Genomic DNA, 24183 nt, shown 5'->3' with positions numbered 1-24183 from the left:
AGCCTACCTCAAAAACAGTTCTTATCTGTGTGGGTGTTTATTCAGGGGCACTAAGCTCATGTTGATGATGAAGGCATGGCTGCTTAGTCTCTCTTCCATCACCGAATTTTCCTCCACTACAGTGAGCAAGAAGCTATGAAGCTAGCTCCCATTTTCTGCTGCCCAGTGCCTCCTCTCTGCCACAGATAGAGCATGCTTTCATTGCCAGAAGTACTCAGAGAGTATATGCAATGGTCCTATTATTTTAAAAGATATGCTCTTTTCAGCAATCCACTAATCATGGAGTCATTACAGTATGTGCATATGTTTCCAGAAGTAGGTCTATTCGGGGCAAGAGTAGGTCTCTCTGGGCCGAAAGATTTTATAGTATCAATGATACAGAGGAGGCTAACCTCAAAATACACCAACCCATGCTGGTTGGAGGCTGTAATTTCTGATATTAGTTTGTTAATGTTCCTATTTCTCACAGATGGTGAACAGAAACAAAATCTGTTTTGCTCACTGTTAGAAGTTCTCAGCATCTAACATATTGATATCTAGATAATATTCAACAAAAGAATTCATCAGATGAATGAATGAATGAATGAATGAAGGAGAGAAGGCTTAAAAGTGCAAATTGTCCTGCGAATATAAAGCCCTGACTTACAAACTGGATTCCTGATACCAGACCACCATATCAGAACTGAATTTGGTGGCAAGGAAAGGAGAATGTAAACAGGATTTAAGGAAAGGCTAAGTAAATAAAAGAATACAAAACACTGGCTCCAGGGAAACTAATGTCAAATTCAACAGATTTCAAATGTAGTTGGTAGTCAATTATGCTTAGTGAATGCCCATGAAATGAACATTATGGTCTGAATAGACTATTAAGATAATTTGCTTAAAAAGAAAAAAATAAGCCCTAGTCACTGAGAACTATCACGGACTATGTTAGTGCGTTTAGTTGAGCTTATAATTTCCCTCACATAGAATATATATTGATTTTCCCAAAAAATTATTAAAGTCTTCTAACTTTCCAAGTCTTTTTAATTTCTCAGATAACTGACTTCCTGCATTTATCCTCAACTTCCTTATAACTTAGTTATTTCAGAGCTTCTTAATACACTTCTCTTATTAAATGCTTTTTCCACTTTCAAGGAAGTCTACTAACAGCATTACTTCTATTTGTGGCAAACTAATTGGTTATGATATGAATTTCTGTTTTTCCTTTTTTTCATATTTCCTAGGAAGTGATAAGATCTTTTGTAATCATCAAGAAAGAAATAATAGAGCAACCTATCTTTGGGAGGAGTAGCTGGAGCAAGTCAACTATTGTATTCACATTCCATGCTGCAAACATATTACCATCAACTTCATGGCTTAAAACAACCACACTTATTATCTCTTTTTCATTTTTTTGAGATGGAGTTTCTCGGAGTGCAATGGCTCAATCATGGCTGACCGCAACCTCTGCCTCCCAAGTTCAACCAATTCTCTTGCCTCAGCTTCCCAAGTAGCTGGGATTACAGGCATGTGCTACCACACCTGGCCAATTTTGTATTTTTAGTAGAGACAGGGCTTTACGATGTTGGTCAGGCTGGTCTCAAACTCCTGACCTCACATGATCTGCCCACCTCAGCCTCCCAAAGTGCTGGGATTACAGGCATGAGCCACCTTGCCTGGCCTAACCCTTCCCATCTTTCATGCTAGATGCTGAAAATCATCACGAGAGACGGCAGCTACCATTTGATGAGTGTGTCAGGTGCCATCCGTGGATGCTCTGATTGCCAACTTAAAACAACCAGGAAAGTGGAAATTATTGGCTTCATTTTACAAAACGGATGCCCAGAGTGGTGAGAGCCAATCCAAGGCCTCACAGCTGTAATGAAGTTGAGGAGCTTCCACCTAGCACTGCCCACTCACCCCCAGGGCAGCAGAAGCTTCCCTGGATGGGCAGAGAGGAAGGGCTTTGCATCTTCAAAACTCTTCAGAGTTAGGCAAAAATACCTGAGAGGGAAGAAGGGGAATTCCTTTAAGGTAAAAGGCACTCCCTTGAAGATTTCCAGAGCAGGACAACCTTGGAGAAAGTAGGCAGCATAGGTAGAAAACCAGGCTCAGCTGGGCGAGGTGGCTCATGCCTGTAATCCCAGCACTTTGGGAGGCTGGGGCGGGCAGATCACTTGAGGCCAGGAGTTTGAGACTATCCTGACCAAAATGGTGAAACCCCGTCTCTACTAAAAATACAAAAATTAGCCTGGCGTAGTGGCATGTGCCTGTAGTCCCAGCTACTCGGGAGGCTGAGACAGGAGAATCGCTTGCACCAGGGAAGTGGAGGTTACAGTGAGTTGAGATCGCACCATTGCACTCCAGCCAGGGCTGCATCTCAAAACAAACAAACAAAAAACACTTAGAACACTGGGAAGAATTTCACAAGGTCACAGTTGTTATGATCCTCTCCATGATGTAACTGGACAGCAGAGATCTCAGGCCTGTTTGGGAGTAGAGGGAGTAAGTATTTCATCGCTTGGCTGGACCAGCCACCTTGAAAGGATACCTAACATCCCCGGATTTCAGACACTAAATGCCAATAACCCTCCCCGTGCCCCACACCCACACACACAGACACCAGACATAGTTAAGGGCAGTGAAAACACCTCCGTAGACACATTTCCAAACACCCCCTAAGGGGCGGCACCATCCCTGCCTCCTCACTCGGGACTCCCTGCACATGTGTGTTGGGTGGGGTGGGTGATGGGCGCTGAATCCAGCCCACATTGCCCTTGCCAAGCCAGCTGAGGCCCTGGCACAAGATAGTCCCAGCCTGTTTTCACTGACTCTTCTAATTCTCAGGAGGTGCCATGTGGGGTGGGAAGTCCATCCTTGTAAGCTCCCTGCTGCCAGGTCCTTGACCAGTCTTTCACACACAGGGGTCCTTGCCCACCTGCCACCCAGCTCTGGGTTCTTCCCATGGCATCCTTTGCCCTGCCTCCCTCCCATCTTTCTTCTCTCTGGTCCCGCCCAGGGAACTGTGCTCTCAAGAGTGAAGGAGCCAGCTCTCAGCCCCTTAGCCCTCTTGGTACTCAAGAAATAAGTTCTGAATTCAGGATTATCCTCATTCTACTGAGAAGGCCGGGAGGACAGAAATCAGCGAGACCTAAGCGGGAGAGGAAGGAGGACGGGGCTGGGGTGGAGTTGCCCCACCCGGGAGGGCTGGCACAGCCTCACCACAAGCTGAGTCACAGAGGGCTCAGTGAGCTGTGAGGGCCCAATCGACAGTGCCATCCTGGCCAGGTTCTGAGTCACCAGCTGGTGAGGGGCAGCTGCAGCCCAGCAGGAAACAGAGTCTAGGGTGGAAGAGGTGGGAGGGAGGTGGTGGGGCCCGAAACCCCACCAGGCTGGCCTTGGAGGAACTGGGAGTGACTGGCACTGGCTCAGCGGCAAACAGCTCTCCAGGATATGCCAGGAGTCAGGTGTATCTGGGATTACAGGCTTATTTTTGGATTTTAGTAGAGACAGGGTTTCACCATGTTGGCCAGGCTGGTCTCAAACCCCTGACCTCAAGTATCCACCCACCTCGGCCTCTCAAAGACCTGATATTACAGGCGTGAGCCACAGTGCCCAGCCTGTCAATGAGTTTTTGCCGAGGGATATATGACAGGCAGCACGTGACAAGAGCCGGGAAAATTTCAGGCTGCTACCATCACTTCAGAAGGGCAATTTGTCACCATGCATCAAAAGCCTCAAAAGGAGGTTTAGCCCAGCAATCTCACTTCTTGACATTTATCCTTAGAAAATAATTACAAAAATAAGTGTCCAGTCATAGGAGAACCACTTAATGGGGCCATACAATGGAATAGAATGCAGCCACTAAAAATTAGTATGTAAATTTGGCATGGAAAAATATTCACATGGCAGTGCTAAGTGAAACCCAGAAATGAGTATAGCATTGGCCGGGTGTGGTGGTTCTCGCCTGTAATCCCAGAGCAGATCACTTGAGGTCAGGAGTTTGAGACCAGTCTGGCCAACATGATGAAACCCCATCTCTACTAAAAATACAAAGATTAGGCAGGCATGGTGGCAGGTGCCTGTAATCTCAGTTACTCAGGAGGCTGAGACAGGAGAATCACTTGAACCCGGGAGGTGGAGGTTGCAGCAAGCTGAGATTGTGCCACTGTATTCCAGCCTGGGCAACAGAACAAGACTCCTTCTCAAAAATAAAACAACATCAACAAAAAAAGAAATGAGTATAGCAAGCTGGGTGCTGTGGCTCACGCCTGTAATCACAGCAATTCTGGAGGCTGAGATAGGAGAATCACTTGAGGCCAGGCATTTGACACTAGCCTGGGCAACACAGTGAGACCCCCATTTCTACAACCTTTTTTTTTTTTTTTTTAAATTAGCAAGGTGTGGTGGTGCATGCCTGTAGTCCCAGCTACTCAGGAGGCTGAGTTGGGAGATTGTTTGAGTCCACGAATTTGAGGTTGCAGTGAGCCATGATCAACCTACTTCCTCTGCTTGGGTGACAGAGCAAGAAGCCCTATCCCTGAAAAAGAAAAAAAAGACCGGACACGGTGGCTCATGCCTGTAATCCCAGCACTTTGGGAGGCCAAGGTGGGCGGACCACCTGAGGTCGGGAGTTTGAGACCAGCCTGACCAATATGGAGAAACCCCGTCTCTACTGAAAATACAAAATTAGCTGGGCATGGTGGTGCATGCCTGTAATCCCAGCTACTTGGGAGGCTGAGGCAGGAGAGTGTCTTGAACCCTGGAGGCAGAGGTTGCAGTGAGCCAGGATCGCACCACTGCACTCCAGCCTGGGTGACAGAGCAAGACTCCATCTTGGAAAAAAAAAATAGAGGCCGGGTGTGGTGACTCATGCCTATAATCCCAGAACTTTGGGAGGCTGAGGTGGGTAGATCATGAAGTCAGGAGTTTGAGGCCAGCCTAGCCAATATGGTGAAACCCCTTCTTTACTAAAAATACAAAAATTAGCCAGGTGCAAAGTTGTGTGTCTGTAGTCCCAGCTACTCAGGAGGCTAAGACAAAAGAATCGCTTGTACCCAGAAGGCAGAGGTTGCAGTGAGCTGAGATTGTGCCACTGGACTCCAGCCTGGGCAATAGAGCAAGACTCTGTCTCAAAAAAAAAAAAGAGGGCCAGTGCAGTGGCCCAATCCTGTAATCCCAGCACTTTGGGAGTCTGAGGTGGGTAGATCACAAGGTCAGGAGTTCAAGACCAACCTGGCCAACGTGGTGAAACCCCATCTCTACTAAAAATACAAAAATTAGCCAGGCATGTTGGCGGGCACCAGTAATCCCAGCTACTCAGGAGGTTGAGGCAGAGAATTGCTTGAACCCGGAAGGCAGAGTTTGCAGTGAGCCATAGTCGCATAACTGGGTGACAGAACGAGACTCATCTCACACACACAAAAATCTATATTTCATAAGCCCTGAGGTGGGATGGAGCAGGGTCAATTTGAGGATATGAAATCTCAGTGTGGCTAGAGAAGGGAGGAGAAGAGGGGAGGAGGGGCTGGCAGGGGCCCCTAATGCCATGTCTGAGGTCTGACTCTCTCTCTAGGACAGTGGAAGCCATAGAAGATTTGAAGTGGGGGAATAGCAAGGTCATATATGTGCTTTACAACAATTCCTCTGGCTCCCAGTAAGGAATTCATGGGGGACTGGAGGCGGGGAGGCCAGTGCCCTGGACTTAGGGTGGCAGTGGAGTTGGGGAAAGGCGACAGCTTGGCTCAGAAGGAGTGAGAGGGAGTTTAGATGACAGACGGAACAGGCTATGAGCTGCAGACCTTTCTGCCACCCAACAGTTAATAAAGAGGGGAGGTCGGGGCTGGGTGCCAGGGTCCCTTCTGCACAAAGGGCCATGCCAACTGGGTAAACAGAGGTGGATACATGATATTCCTTAAAAACAAAATCCTGATTCACACTCCTTGCTGTTTACTGGAGGTGTTTGTTTTTTTCTTCTCCTGGTCTATTTCAGGTTTGACAGGTTTGTGGAGAGAGCAGAGCTGAGACTCTGTGCCAACTGGGAAAGAGAGGGACTCCTGAGGAGAGAAAGGACCCTCCTTTTTCCTACAGGACTAGGAAGGGGTCTTGGGCTAGCCTCCTGCTGAACGCTCTTGGGCAAATCCCCTTCTTTTTCTGGGTCTTGGTCCAAGCTCTCGCTCTGACCATCTGAACCCTCCCTTTCAAAGCCAAATATTATTATTCTTAGTGCTTGGGTCGCTGCTTCCAAATATGCTTGAGGGTGTGGTGTGGTGGGGTGGGGCGGGGCAGCTTTGCAGGGAGGCAGTGGGCAGAAGCCACTTCCCGACAAAGGGCTGATGAGTCAGGAGCTGTAGGTGGCATTCTCTGTTCAAGAGGGTCAGGCCCAGCAGTTGGGCAGGGAGAACCTTTCCTCTCTGCTCCAGATGTAGACCATTGCTACCCTTTGTCCACAGCCCTGGCATTTTCCACCAGGCTCTGGGGCCTGAGCCAAGAAAAGGGGGTGGAAGCCCTGGTGAATAGAGACTGCGTCCAGAGTCCTAGAAAAAGTATGGATAGGCTGGGCACGGAGGCTCATGTTTGTAGTCCCAGGACTTTGGGAGACTGAGGTGGGTGGATTGCCTGAGGTCAGGATTTTTATTTTTATTTATTTTATTTTGTATTTTTGTATTTTTACTTTTTTAAAGACGGGGTTTCACCATGTTGATCAGGCTGGTCTTGAACTCCCAATCTCAGGTGATCTGCCAGCCTTGGCCTCCAAAGTGCTTGGATTACAGGCATGAGCCACCACACCGGGCCTTATTTTTATTTATTTATTTATTTATTTATTGAGACAGAGTTTCGCTCTTGTTACCCAGGCTGGAGTGCAATGGCGCGATCTCAGCTCACCGCAACCTCTGCCTCCTGGGTTCAGGCAATTCTCCTGCCTCAGCTTCCTGAGTAGCTGGGATTACAGGCATGCGCCACCATGCCCAGCTGATTTTTTTTATTTTTAGTAGAGACGGGGTTTCACCATGTTGACCAGGATGGTCTCAATCTCTTGACCTCGTGATCCACCCACCTCAGCCTCCCAAAGTGCTGGGATTACAGGCGTGAGCCACCGCGCCTGGCCCATTTTTATTTTTATTTCTTTTTAGACGGAGTCTTATTCTGTTACCAGGCTGGAGTGCAGTGGTGTGATCTTGGCTCACCACAACCTCCACCGCCTTCCAGGTTCAAGTGACTCTCTGGCCTCAGCCTCCTGAGTAGCTGGGATTACAGGCATGCACCACCATGCCCAGCTAATTTTTTGTATTTTTAGTAGAGAAGGGGTTTCACCATGTTAGCCAGGATGGTCTCAATCTCCTGACCTCTTGAGGATCTATTTAAACAGATTTCGAGACAAGCCTGGACAGCATGGTGAAACCCCATCTCTACTAAAAAAATATAAAAAATTAGACAGGCATGGTGGCGCACACCTGTAATCCCAGCTACTCAGCAGGCTGAGGCAGGGGAATTGCTTGAACCAGGAAGGTGGAAGTTTCGGTGAGTCAAGATTGCACCACTGCACTCCAGCCTGGGTGACAAAGCAAGACTCCATCTTAAAAAAAAAAGAAAAAAAAGAAAGGAAGTAAAGAAAAAGAACAGATATCCCCCTTCCTTGCAGAGTTCGGAAATTCTTGCTATAGAAAGAGCTCTTACAGATAAATAAGAAAAAGATAGACATTCCCACAGAAAAGCAGGTAGAGGATATACATTTTAAAAACCACAAATGGCAAGGCTGGGTGCAGTGGCTCATACCTGTACTCCCAGCACTTTGGGAGGCCGAGGCAGGCACACCACTTAAATTTAGGAGTTTGAGGCCAGCCTGGCCAACATGGAGAAACCCCATCTGTACTAAAAATACAAAAATGAGCTGAGCATAGTGGCGGGTGCCTGTAATCCCAGCTACTTGGGAGACTGAGGCAGAAGGATTGCTTGAACCCAGGAGGTGGAGCAGAGAGCAGAGCAGTGAGCAGAGATGGCAGAGATCATGCCACTGCACTTCAACCTGGGCAATGACCAGAACATGACCCTGCCTCAAAATAAAACATAAGAATAAAAATAAAATCCACAAATGGCCACTAAAATATTTACTCAAAACTAACATGTGGACATCAAAATGGCCTCCAGCGTAAGAGCAGGGGTTTCCAGCATTTTAGAGTTGAGAAATTCTCTGATGTCAGACTTCCTGGAATTCTTCATAGTTCTGATGACTATATTTATTTTTCTTTCCTTAAAAAAAAAAAAGAGCAAATAACTTCATTCCTTCCCTACCCAAAGACTGTAACATTTTTTTTTTTTATAACAAGAACTGATGTATTAACATATAGTAGAGAGTTGAGAATGCTTAAAGAGCTTTACACTCTTTCCAGGGTGAAAAAAAAAGTCTGTTCTGGATGATCAAGTTGCCTCCCCATCTGGGCTCCCACCAGTCCATGCCAGGGCCCACCCCTCCTTCCCTGCAGAAAGTCCTAGATCAGCCCTCTGGCTTGGGCCGCACAAGGACTCACCTTACTTTTTTTTCTCATACTCACACCTTTACCTGTCACGCCTTCTCTGTGCCTACCTATTTCAGTGTTTGAATAAGGACTGTTGTATGCATACGATGAAATATATATACATATGTACATATGTGTGTGTGTGTATGTGTGTGTATATATATATATATGTAGAAAGAGAGAGAGAGGGGCAGAGAGAGGAGAGAGACAAGGTCTCACTTTGTCATCCAGGCTGGAGTGCGGTGGCGAGATCATAGCTCACTGCAGTCTTAAACTCCTGGGCTCAAAGTCTTCCTGAGTTGGCCTCCTAGTAGCTGAGACTACAAGCATGCACCACTATGCCCAGCTATTTTTTCCCCTCATTTACAATTTAAAATTGTTTTGTGTATTTCTACTGCCCAGCTAATTTTTTAAAAAAAATTCTTTAAAGGCCAGGTGCGGCGGCTCACGCCTATAATCTCAGCACCTTGGGAGGCTGAGGCAGGCTGATCACGAGGTCAAGAAATTGAGACCATCCTGGCCAACATGGTGAAACCCTGTCTCTACTAAAAAATACCAAAAAAAAGAAAATTAGCTGGGCATGGTGGCTCGCTCCTGTAGTCCCAGCTACTCGGGAGGCTGAGGCAGGAGAATTGCTTGATCCGGGGAGGTTGCAGTGAGCCGAGATCACACCACTGCACTCCAGCCTGGCACCTTGTGACAGAATTAAGACACTGTCTAAAAAAAAAAAAAAAAAAATTATTTAAAGACAGGGTCTCACTCTGTTATCCAGGCTGGTCTCAAACTCCTGGACTCAAGTGGTCCTCCTACCTCAGCTTCCTAAAGTGCTGGCATTATAGGTTTGAGCCACTGTGACCAGCCTGAATATCATTTTTAAAAACTCCTCGCAACAATTTATTCAACTATAAAATGGGCATGATCATTCCTACCTAAGAAGCTGTGAGGATGGTAGGAGGCAGGAAAGCCCTCTTGTGGTATGTGGTCCATATGATAAATGGCAGCTTTTCCTGAACCTTCTTCAAGCACGCTCCTTCTTGCCAATCAGGTCCCAAGGCGTCATCTCTTCCTCCTTCCTAGTCCACTTTCCTAGGTGACATCCCACCCCAACACCACTTGCCACCCTATCCCATCTTAATATTTATTACTCTCTGAAGTCATTTTATTCATTTGTTGTATTTTCCCCCCAGCATAAGATTATAATCTTTATGAAGACAGGGACCTTGACTGTCCTCCCACTAATATATCCCAATACCTACAATAGTACCCAACACATAGTAGGTGGTTGCATATTTATTTTTCACTTTTTAAAATAAATGGTGGCTCATGCCTATAATCCTAGCACTTTGGGAGGCTTAAAAAGGAGAATCCATTGAGCACAGGAGTTGGAGACCGGACTGGGCAGCATAGTGAGATCCCACCTCTATGAAAAGCATTTTAAAATTAGCTGAGTGGGGTAGCCCGAGGCTAATATAGGAGGAAGCCCTGAGCCCAGGAGGTCAAGGCTGAACTGAGTCCATGTTTGCACCACTGCATTCCAGCCTGGACAAGAGAGAGAGACTCTGTCTCAAAAATAGAAATAAAATAAACTTTGTTGAAGTGTAATTTTGATATAGTAAAATGTGTCTGTTTGATGCATCCATACAGTTTGATAAATTTAGATAAATATGTACTCCTACCACTACCTCAGTCAATACATTGACTTTTTTTTTTGAGATGGGGTCTTGCTCTGTCGCCCAGGCTGGAGTGCAGTGGTGCGATCTCGGCTCACTGCAACTTCTGTTTCCCAGGTTTAAGCGATTCTCCTGCCTCAGCCTCCTGAATAGCTGGGGTTACAGGTGCATGCCACTGCGCCTGGCCGCCTTTCCACTCTCATCTCCTGTGCCTCTCACATATGAGGCCATGTATGCTTAATGGATTAGGTGACATATGACAGAAGGTCTCCAAAGCAACAGGAGACCTGGATGCTCAAGTTGCCTCCCAATTTTGGGTCCCTGGGTCAGGGCTTTGCATGGTAGGGAGGCTGTAGGGGTTCCAGGCTCACAGGCTTGGGTGTGCCCTGAAGGCTGGGGAAAGGCTACTGTGGCCCCATCTCTACCCAGCCTGGCCTAGGCCTCCAGCCTGGCCTAGGAGATTCCCCTCCAGTGTCCAGGTGCCAACTAGCTCTGGCTAGCTCCTCCCTGGGCGGAGCAGACCCTGCAGTTTGGGCTGTGGGAAAAATGAAATGTGGTTATCAGCATCACTTGCTTCTGGTTGTTCAGAGAATCTGACACTGGTGCCTTTGGGCAGGTTCTCCCTCTGCCTCACTGTGTGCCCTTAGCAAGTCACTTCCCTCTCTGGGCCTCAGTTCCAACCTGTATGAAAGGAAATTAGTGATCCCTACCAGCCTGATTTCAACTCCACCTGATGATGACTTTTTGCCGCATGAATGCATCCTGCCCTTCAAAGGCTGGGTCTGCCTGTGCTGTCCCCACTCCCTGGAATGCTGTTTCTCAGTATCTGCTGTCAAAAGTCTTGTTTTTCAACTTCCAGTTCCGGTCCTACTCCCTCTGTAATTTTCCTTAAAACAGAATGTTCTGCTCCTTCCTCAAGCTTCTCTAAGCTCTAGAGGGCAGGGACTACGAGTAATAGAATGACAGTTTCTGTTTATTGAGAGGTGACGGACCTTGTGCCAGGCACTATGCTGGGCATTTTGTTATCTCATTTAATCCTCCCTCAAAAAGAGTCATTCTCTTTTGACGGATGAGATAGCTGAAGTTCAAAGAGGTAATGCCAATTGTCCAGGGTCACAGAGGGGAGGGCAGCTTGGACTTCCTCCTCTTTCCACCCCCAGTATCTAGGAGAGGGCCTGGCACCCAGGTGTTGACCACCTGTTGCTGAATGACTGTTAAGTGACTGAATGCATGAATGAACCCCTTTAATCCATCACTTTAATCCATTTCAAACCTACCTCCTGTGGTATGCATAGGCCTGAGGTACAGGTGCTCAGCAATTTAACTGTTATCATCATCACTTTCTGCCGTATGTCACAGTTACACACTAAGAGCTGTCCAATAACAGGGTGAAATGCGTGGAGAAGTGGTGAGTAGTTACCAGGGGTAAACAAGCAGAAAGTGGATGGCCTTGTCCCAATGCCGATCAGCAGACCTGAGCACCAGCAGCCACGGAAGGATTGGGATCTGGGGATCCCACTTGTTAACCTGACTGTCTCCCCTACCAGCTTGGGAGGTCCTGAGACTGAGACACATTCCCCTGGCACTGGGGACCCACCCACGCCCAGCTCCATGGGCTGGTGCATGCCAGTCTCTGGGTTTGGATTCCGGCAGTCTTTTGCTAACTGTAAAGTACTATTGCTTTTTCCTTTTCTGATTTGCTTTGTCCCACAAGCCGCCTCCCGAGTGAAATGCCCATATGCTGGTCCCGAGGAAAGCCCGCCTGGCACTGGGGCCCTCTCCACTCCCTTCCCATAGCTATTGTGCAAGACCCGCCGGCACACCTTCTGGGGCAGGTCGAATCAAGGCCTGGAACTTCCTGAGCGCGGGCAGTGGCGGGCGGGACTAGGGGGGGCAGGGGACACGGTTCAGGGAACAGGAGGAGGGAGCCGAACCCCGAAATCCGGCTCGTGGGCCCAGGCGTCCCCTGCCAGTGCTCTACATCCTCCTCGTGATTCTCTTCCCGAGCTGGCAGGGTTGGGAGGGGAGGAGGTGACACTCAGGCTGGAGCCCCCTAGAGCTCCCCCAGTTTTTCAGATGCTCCCACCAGCCCCGTCTCTGTTTTCGTTTAGGTCTAGGGCGGGCGCGTTCTCCGCAGTCTCCCTTTCTGGGACCTTCTCTTTGTCTGCCGGGCGGTCCCGGTTGTCCCCGGCCCCTGTGCCCCGCCCTCCCGAAGCCGCGGAGAGGGCGGGGCCGGCCTGCGGGGCGGGGCGGGGCAGGGGCGGGGAGGGGCGCGGCGGGCGGAGGGGTGTAGGGCCGCGGGCGGGGCCTGGCGGGGCGCAGGGGTGCAGCGCCGAGGGCAGAGAAGGGGCCGAGGCTGCCGGCGGGAGGGACTGGGTCCCAGTGGGAGCGGAGCCGAAGCGGAAGCCGCAGCCGGGGCGGCGGGAGCGGCGGGAGCGGCAGGAGCAGGGCGGGCGGGGCTCCATGGCGCCAAAGGCGTCCGCCTGAGCAGCGCGGGCAGCAGTGGCGGCGGCGGCGGATCGGGCCGCGACTCCTCCCGGCCATGGGCGACGTGCTGTCCACGCACCTGGACGACGCCCGGCGCCAGCACATCGCAGGTGAGGGCTGCGCCGCGCCGCGCCGCGCGCGCCGGGGGTCCCGCCGGAACCCCCGGACCACGCCCCCACCCCGTCGGCGCCGGGGCTGGGGGATCCGGAGAGTCAGGCCGGGCGGGCGGGAGCGGCCGGGGAGCCTGCCCCTCATTCGAGCTCATTCCCTCCGAGCCTGGGAGCCCCTTCCTGCGCCCTTGTGGGCTCCACCTTTCCCGGCTCAAGAGGACTTGGAGCCGCTTATCTCCTGGAACCTCTTGGGAGCCCAGGCTTTGCAGACCCCCAGCCCACGACCCTTGGCCGAGCTGGGATAGGGGTCGCAGCCTGCCGCCCACCCTTGACTGTCCCTGCCCAGAACGGTTCCAAGCCCATCCGCTACCCGCTTTGGGATCTCCCGGACCCAGCCAGCACGCGCTCGTCTTCTCCCCAGCCGTCTCGTCCCCAGCCAGCCCTGGTACACGTGGCGGAGGCTTCCTGAGGACCGGCCACTGAAGGCCGGGACTGATCCTGGGGAGTGGGGCCAGGGATCGTTGGGGCGCCTTGGAGGCGGTGGGGTTCCATGTCCTTTGGCGCAGGCAGCAGGGGCCAGGGGACTGGTCACCAGAGTGGGGGCCCTCAGGGCCAGTCGCCAGCCCTCTCAGCGCCGCCTTTCACCCAGACCTGCTCAGCCTATTACTGCACAGTGGCCACTTCTCCCCAAGGACAGCTGTCCCCAAGGCTCCTGGGGAAGCTGGAGCTGCAGCAGAGGCGTTTTCCCCATAGGTTCTGGAGGAGGGGGAGATAGGAGGATGAGGACCTCGGCTGCCTGAGAAACTCCACTCTGGCCGAGCTCTCCCGGCTGGTGGAGCTGCCCTGGGTGGAATCCCAGCATTTGTTTCCCAGACATCTGTTTTGGATACCTTGTTTTTTTCCTCTTTGAAATGGGGTCAGTGATTTCTTTCTTATTAGTGACTTGTTGGGAGGCTTATGTGGGGTAACTCATTGGCTTGCCTAGCACAGGGCTGGCATAGGAGAGGGACTGATAGTTGGGGTGACGGTTCAGGTGGGTCGCCTCTCGATGTCCAGAAGACCTTGAGCACCGCGTCCGCCTGCACTTACTTTCGTGCCCTTTAGAGTTTCATCACCGTGTTCTTCATGCTCCCTTGAGAGCCGGAGGCCCTGAGAGCAGTGGCCAGGTGTCCTTTAACTCCATGTCTCCAGGGCCCCACCCATGCTGGGCACAGGGAGGAGCTGGGGAGGCCTGCCGGGTGACTGGTCCTGAGCCAAGTCCCAAGGTCCGAGTCCCTCCCTTGTGCCAGGCCTGGAGCCAGCTGGGCACAGGGGCGATTGGGGTGATGTGAAAGTGAATCAGACTCTCTAGCCTCCGACCAGTGCGGGGTTAAGTCCTGGAAAGTCTCCTTGTCCCACCAGGCCTGGACTCTGGTAGGAGGAATGGCCAGGGAGGAGTCTTCCTGTTCCCTCCCTGTTGCGGCCACCTCCTGGGGCGCTTCAACAGTCCTACCATTCAGGACCTCCTGTTGAGGCCCTTCGAGGGGCCTTGGTGGGGTGTACCGTGCGTTAGGTGGGGTTTTTCCTCTCCTCATCCCCAGTGCTGGGCCTGCCTGTCTTCCTGTCTCCTGGGCTGAGAATTGCCAGCCCACCCACTGTCCCCTGGCGTGTTACAGGGGAGGGGACTGAGACAACAGGTGATGTGTCCTTTACTGGAGAGAGTTGGATTTGTTTTCTGGATATCAGGCTGGATGGAAGGTGTGCCCACTCAGAGCCTGCTAGCCTCTCTCTTCTCAACACTTCAGTGCTATTTATAACCCTCTTTAAATGCCTCAAATTCCTGGTTCAGGCTCACCTGTGGGGAGTTCCTAATGTGGAGGTGGGGGGGGGGTTGGAAGTGGGCTGCCGGGAATCCTCCAGCCTCCTCCAGAGGAAGTGAGCTGCCTTAGAATCCCGGTTGGAGGGGAATGAGGGCATGTCTTTGCCACCTCCAGTCGTCCATGCACCTTCCTCACCCCACCCAAGGAGCTGGAGGTTCTCTCAAGCCTGCAATTAAAATTGCAGAGCCCTCCCTACCTGAGACCTTATTCTCTGCCCCAGTAAAAATGTCAGAGTTAGGAACATCCCTTGCCACAGTGCTCTGAGCTCCCAGGCCTGCTAGGGCTCTGAGGTTCGACCTGCAGTTTCATGCCCACCCCGAGCAGGTGAGCAGGTGAATGCCAGCCTGTGTGCAAGTCCTGGCAAAGGTCAGGCGTGCTCCTGGCCACGGTGCTGTTTTGCTGCCACGGCACCTTTCATCCTGGGATTTCAAAGCCCCTGGCAAGCAGAGGCTTGTTTCCACACTGGGAGCCCTGTGGGGCTGGTGGGAGGGTGACTCCCTCCTCCTTATATGAGGGAGCAGGCGGAGAGGAAGAAGCACTGGCCCGGGAGCAGGGAGGCCTGAGGATCCTTGGGCAGGCCACTTTTCCTCTCCCTGAGTCTGGGTTTCCCTTGTTGTGAACCCAAGTGGGTGGGTTACTCAATGGCTGAAGTTACTTTCAGCTCTGAGGGCCTAACAATCCTAAATTTTCCCTCCAAATCTCCCCCAGACTGAAGCGAGCTCAAGGTTCCAGTACAACCCCTGCAAACATGGACTAACATCTTTTTGTTTTGTTTTGTTTTGAGACGGGGTCTTGCTCTGTCACCCAGGCTGGAGTGCAGTGACATCGTCATAGCTAACTGCAGCCTCAACCTCCTGGGCTCAAGCAATCCTCCCACCTCAGCCTCCCAAGTAGCTGGGACTATAGCTTTGCACCACCATGCCTAGCTCTGTGTGTGTGTGTGTGTGTGTGTGTGTGAGAGAGAGAGAGAGAGAGAGAGAGACAGAGAGAGAGACAGGGTCTTTCTGTGTTTCCCAGGCTGGTCTTGAACTCCTGGGTTCAAGCAATCCTTTGGGATCAAGCAAGCCTCCTTTGGGAGCCTTGGCCTCCCAAAGTGCTAGGATTACAGTTGGGAGCTTCCTGTCCCTGAAGTAACATCTTTTTTATTTTATTTTATTTTTTTGAGACAGAGTCTGGCTCTCTCTCCCAGGCTGGAGTGCAGTGGCACTGGCACAGTCTCGGCCTGCTGCAACCTCCACCTCCTGGGTTCAAGCAATTCTCCTGCCTCAGTCCCCTGTTACAGGTACACACCACCATGCCTGGCTAATTTTTGTATTTTTAGTAGAGATGGGGGTTTCACCATATTGGTCAGGCTGGTCTCAAACTCCTGACCTCAGGTGATCCACCTACCTCACCCTCCCAAAGTGCCAGCATTACAGGGTGAGCCACCACACCCAGCCAAAAATAACAGGTTTATTGAGGCATAATTTGCCTACCATACAATTCACTCACCTAAAGTGTACATTTCCATGGTTTTTAGTATATTCACAGAATTGTGCAGCCATTGCCACCTGTGGGGAGTTAGTGTTTTCATCAGCCCTGAAAGAAATCCCCTGCTCTTTCTTTAGTAGCGCTCCTGTTTCTTCCCAGTCCTTCCCAACTCTAGGCACCCACCGAACATTTTGTCTAATTGCAAAAGTAATGTGTGCACAGGCCAGGGGGGTAGCTCACGCCTTAATCTCAGCACTTTGGGAGGCCGAAGAGGGTGGATTGCTTGAGCTCGGGAGTTCAAGACCAGCCTGGGCAACATGGCAAAACCCCGTCTCTAGTAAAAATACAAAAAATTAGCTGGGCATGGTGGTGTGCGCCTGGGCTTCCAGCTACGTGGGAGGCTGAGTTGGAAGGATTGCCTGAGCAAAAGTAATGCACATACAAACAATGTAGGAGGATAAAGTAAAAAACGAAAGCACCCTCCATCTTTCTTCCTTGAATCCCACTCCCCAGAAGTAATCACTTAAGTGTGGTGTGTCACTGTTTCCAAACCTACCTCTCTCTGTACATGCTCACAGTACTTTGGTTTATAAAAAGAGTTTTGTTTTTTTTTTTTTGAGACAGAGTCTCACTCTGTTGCTCAGGCTGTAGGGCAGTGGCACCATGTTGGCTCACAGCAACCTCTGCCTCCCAGGTTCAAGTGCTTCTCCTGCCCCAGCCTCCTAAGTAGCTGGGATTACAGGCATGCTCTACCATGCCAGGCTAATTTTTGTATTTTTAATTGAGACTGGATTTCACCATGTTGGCCAGGCTGGTCTCAAACTTCTGACCTTGTGATCCGCCCACTTCAGCCTCCTAAAGTTCTGGGATTACAGGCGTGAGCCACCACACCCAGCCTATAAAAAATAGATCTTATTCTATGCTTCTGTGGTTTGATTTTTTTCACTTGGTAAATTGGGGGCCCTCTTTCTGTGTCAGAACACACAGGACTACCTCGGTCTTTTCTTGATGAGTTCATTCCTGTGCATGGATGGTTCGTTTACCCAGCCCCCTGTGAGTGGGCATTTGGGTTGTTTCCAGTGTTTTGCTAGTATTCACGGTGCTGCTTGAACCTCCTATAATATTCCATATAGGAGAGGCCCTGAAATAGAACTCCTGGGTCACCTTTTTTTTTATTATTTTTTGAGACGGAGTCTAGCTCTGATTGCCCGGGCTGGAGTGCAGTGGTGCTATGTTGGCTCACTGCAACCTCTGCCTCCTGCATTCAAGCAATTCTCCTGTCTCAGCCTCCCGAGTAGCTGGGACTACATGCGCCTGCTTCCATGCCCAGCTAATTTTTGTATTTTTAGTAGAGATGGGGTTTCACCATATTGGTCAGGCTGGTCTTGAACTCCTGACCTCAGGTAATCCACCTGCCTTGGCCTCCCAAAGTGCTGGGATTACAGGCATGAGCCGCTATGCCCAGCCTGGGTAACCTTTTGGTAGATGGACACATGGCCTTTAACAAGGCAGCAGGTGTTTGACACTCCTGCCAAGGGGACCTTAGCACTGAGCATTTTCATCCTTTTGACAACCAGATATGAGAAGAAGGGTGTCTCACTTATTTATTGAGCAAAACAAATAATGCCTTTTGCCAAAGTGATTTTAAAAACCTACCTCTCTGCTGGGCGTGGTAACTCATGGCTGTAATCCCAGGACTTTGGGAGACTGAGGCAGGCAGAGCACCTGAGGTCAAGAGTTTGAGACCAGCCTGGCCAACATGATGAAACCTCATCTCTACTAAAAAATTAGCCGGGCATGGTGGTGGATGCCTGTAGTCCCAGCTACATGGGAGGCTGAGGCACAAGAATCGCTTAAACCTGGGAGGCAGAGGTTGCAGTGAGATGGGATCGTGCCATTGCACTCCAACCTGGGCGACAGAGTGACCATTGCACTCCAACCTGGGTGACAGAGTGAGACTGTCTTGGAAAAAAAAAAAAAAAGTCTACCTCTCAACATTGGGGAAGTGGCTGTAGGTGCCAGGAGTGAAGGGGTGGAGGGCTTCTGCCTTCTGCCACCACTCGCCCTGCTGCATGGCTTCCTCATTACTCTCCTGGACTTTGCAGAGAGGCCAGGCTGGCCAGAAGCAGTGTCTGGGCCTGGGCGGCTGCCCTCAGCCAAGGTCCAGGTCAGACCGTTGGGATAGAGCATCTGGGGATGCTGCTGTCTCTGTTGGGTCTTACATAACATGCTTTTGTTGGCTTTGACCCTGCCTTCCCCTCTTCCAGTCCCCCAGACTCTGTTCCTTTCTCACTGCTGTGGCCTGAGTGCTGGCCTTGCCTACTGGGAGCTGCCCCAGCCTCCTTGGAGCCTCTAGTCCTTCCCACACACGCACACTGCCAAAGAGACCTTTCTAAACCCAAGCTGGGTCACGTTTGCCCTCCCTGTTGCCTGAGGATCGAAGCAGAAAAACAGGAATAGGAACCACTCAGCCTCCATCCTGCGATAACCACTTCATCCTCTGGGAGTACTTCCCGTTTGCGTCGATGGTTCGACTTTGCCGGACCGTGACTCAAGTTTGTGTCTTGCTGCTTTCACCACATGATTTATGATAAACATGTCTCCCAGGTCATTAAAACCTCCTTGGAAGCATCCCCAAAGGCTGCATTTTATTCCATCTGAGGACAGAGAGGGACATTTTCTCAGCTTTTTCCCTAATGCTGGACATTAGGTTGTTTCTCACGTGTTGGTTTTTAGGGGCAAACAGAGCCACTGTGTGTGTTTTGTTTTTGGCTCTGATCAACTGCCCTGCCGAAGGCTAATTCATGTCCCCGCCCAACTCTTCCTCTACTCTGCTTCCACCAACCTGGGTGTTTAGAGGGAAGCTCCTTCCTGACATCTCTGAGCATCGTTTGGGGGCTAGTGGGCTTGAAGGGGCTGCCTGTGAGCTGGGGACAGGACTGATGACCATGGGCTCTGGGCGTATAGCCATGTAGTCTAGCCTGTGATGTGTAGGGATGGATGTATTTTCTGTCTGAAGACATGGTTGATGGAACAGGGAGGGGCAGTCATCAGGCTCTGAGTGATAACTGTAGGATTAGCAGCAGTTTAACTGAGCACTTGCTATGTGCCAGATCTTCCTTTGTCTGTATTGTCTCATTGAATCCGCACGTCAGTGGTAGGCCTGAGCCCGGTAGTCCAAGGCCTTAGCTATTTAAACTAAATGCCCTTGTCATCTGTGGTGCCTAGATTGGGCAGGGGGACACTGTGAAAAAGGCCTCCAAGAGAGGCAGGCTTTTGGAAGCCAGGAGAGGAAGTGGGAGGAGGAGCCAAGTGGAAACAGAGTGGCTGTGTCAGGCTCCTATAGGTTGCACAAATCTATCCCACCCATCATTACTCAGTCTGAGACTCATGGCCTCTCTGACCAGCCACATTCTCCTTCCCTGCGCCCCCCTCCTCGTTTGCCGCGGGCAGAGCTCATGACTCACTCCACCCGGGACTCCTGCAAGCATCATCCTGCGGTTGCAGAAATTCCTGCACTGCTTTTTCCTTCCCTGCCCCACCCCCATCCACTTCTCTGCCAGAGGAAGAATGGTATTCTGCAGATGCTGCTGGGCAGAAGTTTAAGGAAGGAGTCCAGGCGGATGCCTAGGTTTAAAACCCTTGAGGGTGGAGCAAAGCCATTCTCTTCTCCTGGTAGAATCTTAGGGCCTGAGTCATGGAAGACTACAATCTTTTGATCTCACAAATTTTTAAAACTAGAAGAACAGGAAGTATCTACCTCCTGGGACTGGTCCCGTTTTTGGAGCAATGCTGATTCTGGCCCACGAAGGTGAAGGGGCCTGCCTGGTTATGTAGTGGATGGTAAGCTTGAAGAAGCAGGGAGCCCAGAGATTTTGGGGCAAGGCTTTGCAGTCAGACTGCTTGGGTTCGAGTCCTGGCTCTGACACTGGATGGACAGGTGTTTGGGGACAAGTCAGTCACCCTCTCTGAGCCTTAGAGCCCACATATAAGAGGATGTTAGTTCTGGTATCTTAAGGTGTGAGGATCAAGTACCTAGTCGGTGCAGCACAGTGTGGGTGGGAGGTGACAATACATGAGTGGCAGCTGTTATGATTGTTCATTGCACTAACTTGGCACCCAGGGAGATGTGCCAGGTCTGTCCTGTGGCCTCATGCACCCCCTGCTCCCTGCCATGTGCTCCAGGAAGTCGACATGACCCACTCCCCTCCTAGGCAGCCCTGAATATGAGAACCTTCTTTCCCTCCAAGGTCAGAGGAGCACCAGCTTGTGGGCCTGGACACCTGGGGTATTTAGTGTGTACTTGGAGGCTGGTGGGATAGAGATGTGGTTACAGCAACGTCAGTCCTTCAGCAGCAACATCCGTTCTATGCCTGGGATTTGGAAGTACACAGAGGAAAAGGGTAAAAAGATGGATGGGAACATGCTCCCTCCCTGCCTAGCTGTGTGTTAAGAACTAGACTTGTAAGCCTTAAGCCTGGTCCCATTGACCATCTGCTGTGTGACTCTGGACCAATGACTATACCTCTCTGTGGCTTTTCTCCCCGTCTGTGACCTCAATACCAGTATCTACTCTTGGGAATTCTCTGCCTCTGAAAACCCTTGGTAGGGGTCTCAAGATGCCTTCCAAAGGCAGGGCTGGGCCTCTATGTAGACAGAGAGGTGTATGCCCATGAGACCATCAAGGGGTGTGATGAGCTCTGGCCCCCGACACACGGAGTCCTTTTTTCTTGTATTAATTCAGTTGATAGTTATTGAACACCTACTATGTGCGCAGCACTGTGCTGGGCAGGAGGGACACGCAGATGCATACTCACATGGTGCCTGCCTGTGGGTGCTTCCTGGCTGACTGTCCCTCCTCAGGGCAGGCAATGTTCCCAAAGGGAAAGGCCTTCCTCGGGAAGGTGTAAGAGAGACTGGCCTGGGGTAGGCCAGCTTGCTGGGACTCAGGATGGGAGGTAAAGGGAAGAACCACAGGGCTGGCCTTGGTGAGGCGGGACCTTTGTCCTGAGGGCCCCAGGGAGGCCTTGGAGGCATTTTCAGGCAGAAGTGGCACCAGTGGGTCAGCTTGCATGAGCGATGTGAACCCCATGGTAGGAGGCACTAGACCTGTGGGGGTAGGGGTCAGGTGCAGTGAGGGACATGTGTGTACAGGGGCGTGGCATGGCCAGGCCTCAATGATGGTGCTGTGCAGGGCTGGGGCGAGCTGATGTCCATGATTCTTGGCCTACAGGAAAACCTGTATGGATTCTGTAGGTTGTTTTATTAAGGCAGACCTCCAACCACTGGTCCTGTAGCGTCTGCTCCCACTCCTCCAGTGACAGGAAACTCATTCCCTTCCCAGGCAGCCCTCAAAACGAGAACTTTCTTTTCCTTCAAGGGCAGAGCAGGAGCCTGGCCAGATGCGGTGACTCACATCTGTATCCCAGCACTTTGGGAGGTCAAGGTGGGCGGATCACAAGGTCAGGCGTTCGAGACCAGCCAGGCCAATATGGTGAAACCCCATCTCTACCAAAAATACAAATATTAGCTGAGGGTGGTGGTGCATGCCTGTAGTCCCAGCTACTTGGGAGGCTGAGGCAGGAGAATCGCTTGAACCTGGAAGGTGGAAGTTGCAGTGAGCATCCAACTACACTCCAGCCTGAGTGACAGAGCTCAAATTTAAAAAAAGAAAGAAAGAGGCTGGGCGCGGTGGCTCACACCTGTAATCTCAGCACTTTGGGAAGCCGAGGTGGGTGGATCCCGAGGTCAAGAGATCGAGACCATCCTGGTCAACATGGTGAAACCCTGTCTCTGCTAAAAATACAAAAAATTAGCTGGGCATGGTGGCGCGTGCCTGTACTCCCAGCTACTCAGGAGGCTGAGGCAGGAGAATTGCCTGAACCCAGGAGGCGGAGGTTGTGGTAAGCCGAGATCGCGCCATTGCACTCCAGCCTGGGTAACAAGAGCGAAACTCCGTCTCAAAAAAAAAAAAGAAAGAAAGAACGAAGGAAAGAAAGGAGGGAGGGAGGGAGGGAGGGAGGGAGGGAGGAAGGAAGGAAGGAAGGAAGGAAGGAAGGAAGGAAGGAAGGAAGGAAGGAAAGCAAGGAGGGAGGGAGGGAGGCTGGGAGTCAGAGAGCCTGGTTTTGAGATGCTATCAGGACTGCCCTGTCGTTTGGCAGCTGCCTTCCCTTCTCTGGACCTCAAATTCCTCATCTGTAAAGTGGGCACAACAGCATCCCAGACCCCCGAGGTGGTTGTGCAGGGTTGATGAGATGATGTGAAGAGCTTTTCACACTCAGGGAACGTCAGCTCCTGGTTCATCCGCTGTTACTGTTATGTTATGTTTCACACAGGACATTGGCCAAGGGAGGCCCTTCTCTTGCAGATCAGAAGTGCCAGGTGTGGGCCAGGGTGCTGGGTGGAGGCCCAGGGGGTAACTAGGCATCCAGGAGGGGAGGAAGAATAAAGTGTGGTTTGCAAAGTGCAGACACTTCCCCACCCAACCATCTGTGGCCAAGCCAATTGCAACTGCTGTCTGTCTTTCCCATGCTGAGCAGAGCTATTTGTGTCCAGCCAAGTTTGTGAAGCTTAGCACCTTCTCGAAGAGAAGTCTGTTGGGAAGAAGCCACCCACCCACCCGTGCTCCACTCACCTCTGATTTACTCCACCTGCCAGGAGCCACTGATGGGTGTAGGCTCCCCAGGATGGGTGCCAGGTGACCTTTGGCAAGTCCTTCCTTCTCTCTATGCCTCCTCCTCACTTTGCCTATCTGTGCAATGGCATGCTCTTCCAGCTCTGACCTCTTGGGCACCTGTGGGCCCTGGGCTGCACTGAAGGCAACAGAGCAGGTGCAGATTTCAGGAGGCGATCTTGCTGTTGAAGGAAGAGCTTGCTCTGAAAGCTGTCCTGTGCCTGGGCCTGAGCTGGGAACTGGGGATGAAGCAGTGACATGAGCCCTGATCTCATGGAGCTCGTGCCAGCTAAGAAGGTTCCATCAAGCTGGATGTGCCGTGGCTCATGTTAAAAAGCCCATGGATCTTTATGTTTCCCAGAGTGCATGTTGGTTTCAGTATTCAGTCGGCCCATCTCTAGAAGCAGCATGTCTGGCCTTGACCGGGTGGCAGGATGCTTCCAACACTGAAAGCTGTGTGGCCTTTGGCACTCAGCTCTCCTCCTCGCAGCTCCAGCTGTCACTGAGATGTGACTGGTGCTCCCTGCCTTTGTGATGGGTGCACTACACAGTTCCTGGCCTGTGGAGCATTCTCAGTAAATGGCAATTGCGTTTTTTTGTTTTGTTTTGTTTTGTTTTTTTTTTTAATGGAGTCTCGCTCTGTCACTCAGGCTGGAGTGCAGTGGTGTGGTCTCAACTCACTGCAACCGCCGTGTCCTGGAGTCAAGCGATTCTCCTGTCTCAGTCTCATGAGTAGCTGAGACTACAGGTGCCAACCACTACACCTGGCTAATGTTTGTGCTTTTAGTAGAGATGAGGTTTCACCATGTTGGTCAGGCTGGTCTCGAACTCCTGACCTTGTGATCTGCCCACGTCGGCCTCCGAAAGTGCTGGGATTACAGGAGTGAGCCACTGTGCCCGGCTGGCAATTGCGTTTTAGCTGAGTTCTTAGGGGAGCTGTGTGCCATTTGCCTGGCCTGTCAGAGATTTAAGGGGTGATTCAGGCATCTAGAGGAGGAGGGAGCTGACAATTGCTTCTGTTTTGCTTTTTGGTTTTGCTTTTTTTGAGAGCAGTGTTCTCTGGGAGGCGAAGGGAAGAAAAGAGAGCTGAGCTTGAGCTTTGGGAAGAGCAGGCCCTGGTGGGCTGGGGGAGGTGTCTCCCTGTCACCCCGCTGCACCTCCCACAGCCCCGCCTTGATTTTGAGGTGCTGATGGGAACTGTCTGCTTTCTTTTTCAGGCCCAGAACTTTCCTCCTCCTAGCCCACGAGGACCGTATGAGATCCTCTAACTAATCCCCTCGTTTTTCTCATGTCCGAGTACACTGAGGCCCAGGAAGAAGAAGGGACATGCCTGTGCTCTCAGTGGCTGCAGAGCCTGGCCGGCACGCAGAGCCTTGACCCCAGCATGAAGCTTTTCCCTCTGACTTCTTACTCCCA

The 24183-nt window shown here is 51.2% G+C and overlaps 1 protein-coding gene across 4 annotated transcripts in view; it reads left to right on the top strand.

Annotated features, from left to right (window-relative positions):
* Positions 1-24183, top strand: part of NIBAN2 (niban apoptosis regulator 2) — a 106208-nt gene that overhangs the window by 29039 nt on the left and 52986 nt on the right. For 2 of the 4 annotated variants that reach the window (XM_035258164.3, XM_054243905.2), the window contains exon 1: positions 12487-12765. The exons of the other annotated variants lie outside the window; for them this stretch is intronic. In XM_035258164.3, coding sequence (XP_035114055.1) covers positions 12711-12765 — 55 coding nt within the window. In that variant the 5' untranslated portion in view covers positions 12487-12710. Of the gene's footprint in view, positions 1-12486; positions 12766-24183 lie in introns of those variants that run through there. 4 annotated transcript variants of the gene reach the window in all.

Source organism: Callithrix jacchus, chromosome 1 (assembly GCF_049354715.1).
Source record: "Callithrix jacchus isolate 240 chromosome 1, calJac240_pri, whole genome shotgun sequence".
Taxonomy (NCBI): domain Eukaryota; kingdom Metazoa; phylum Chordata; class Mammalia; order Primates; family Cebidae; genus Callithrix; species Callithrix jacchus.
The sequence above is the reverse complement of the archived record's forward strand: the minus strand, read 5'-3'. Positions and strand labels throughout refer to the sequence as shown.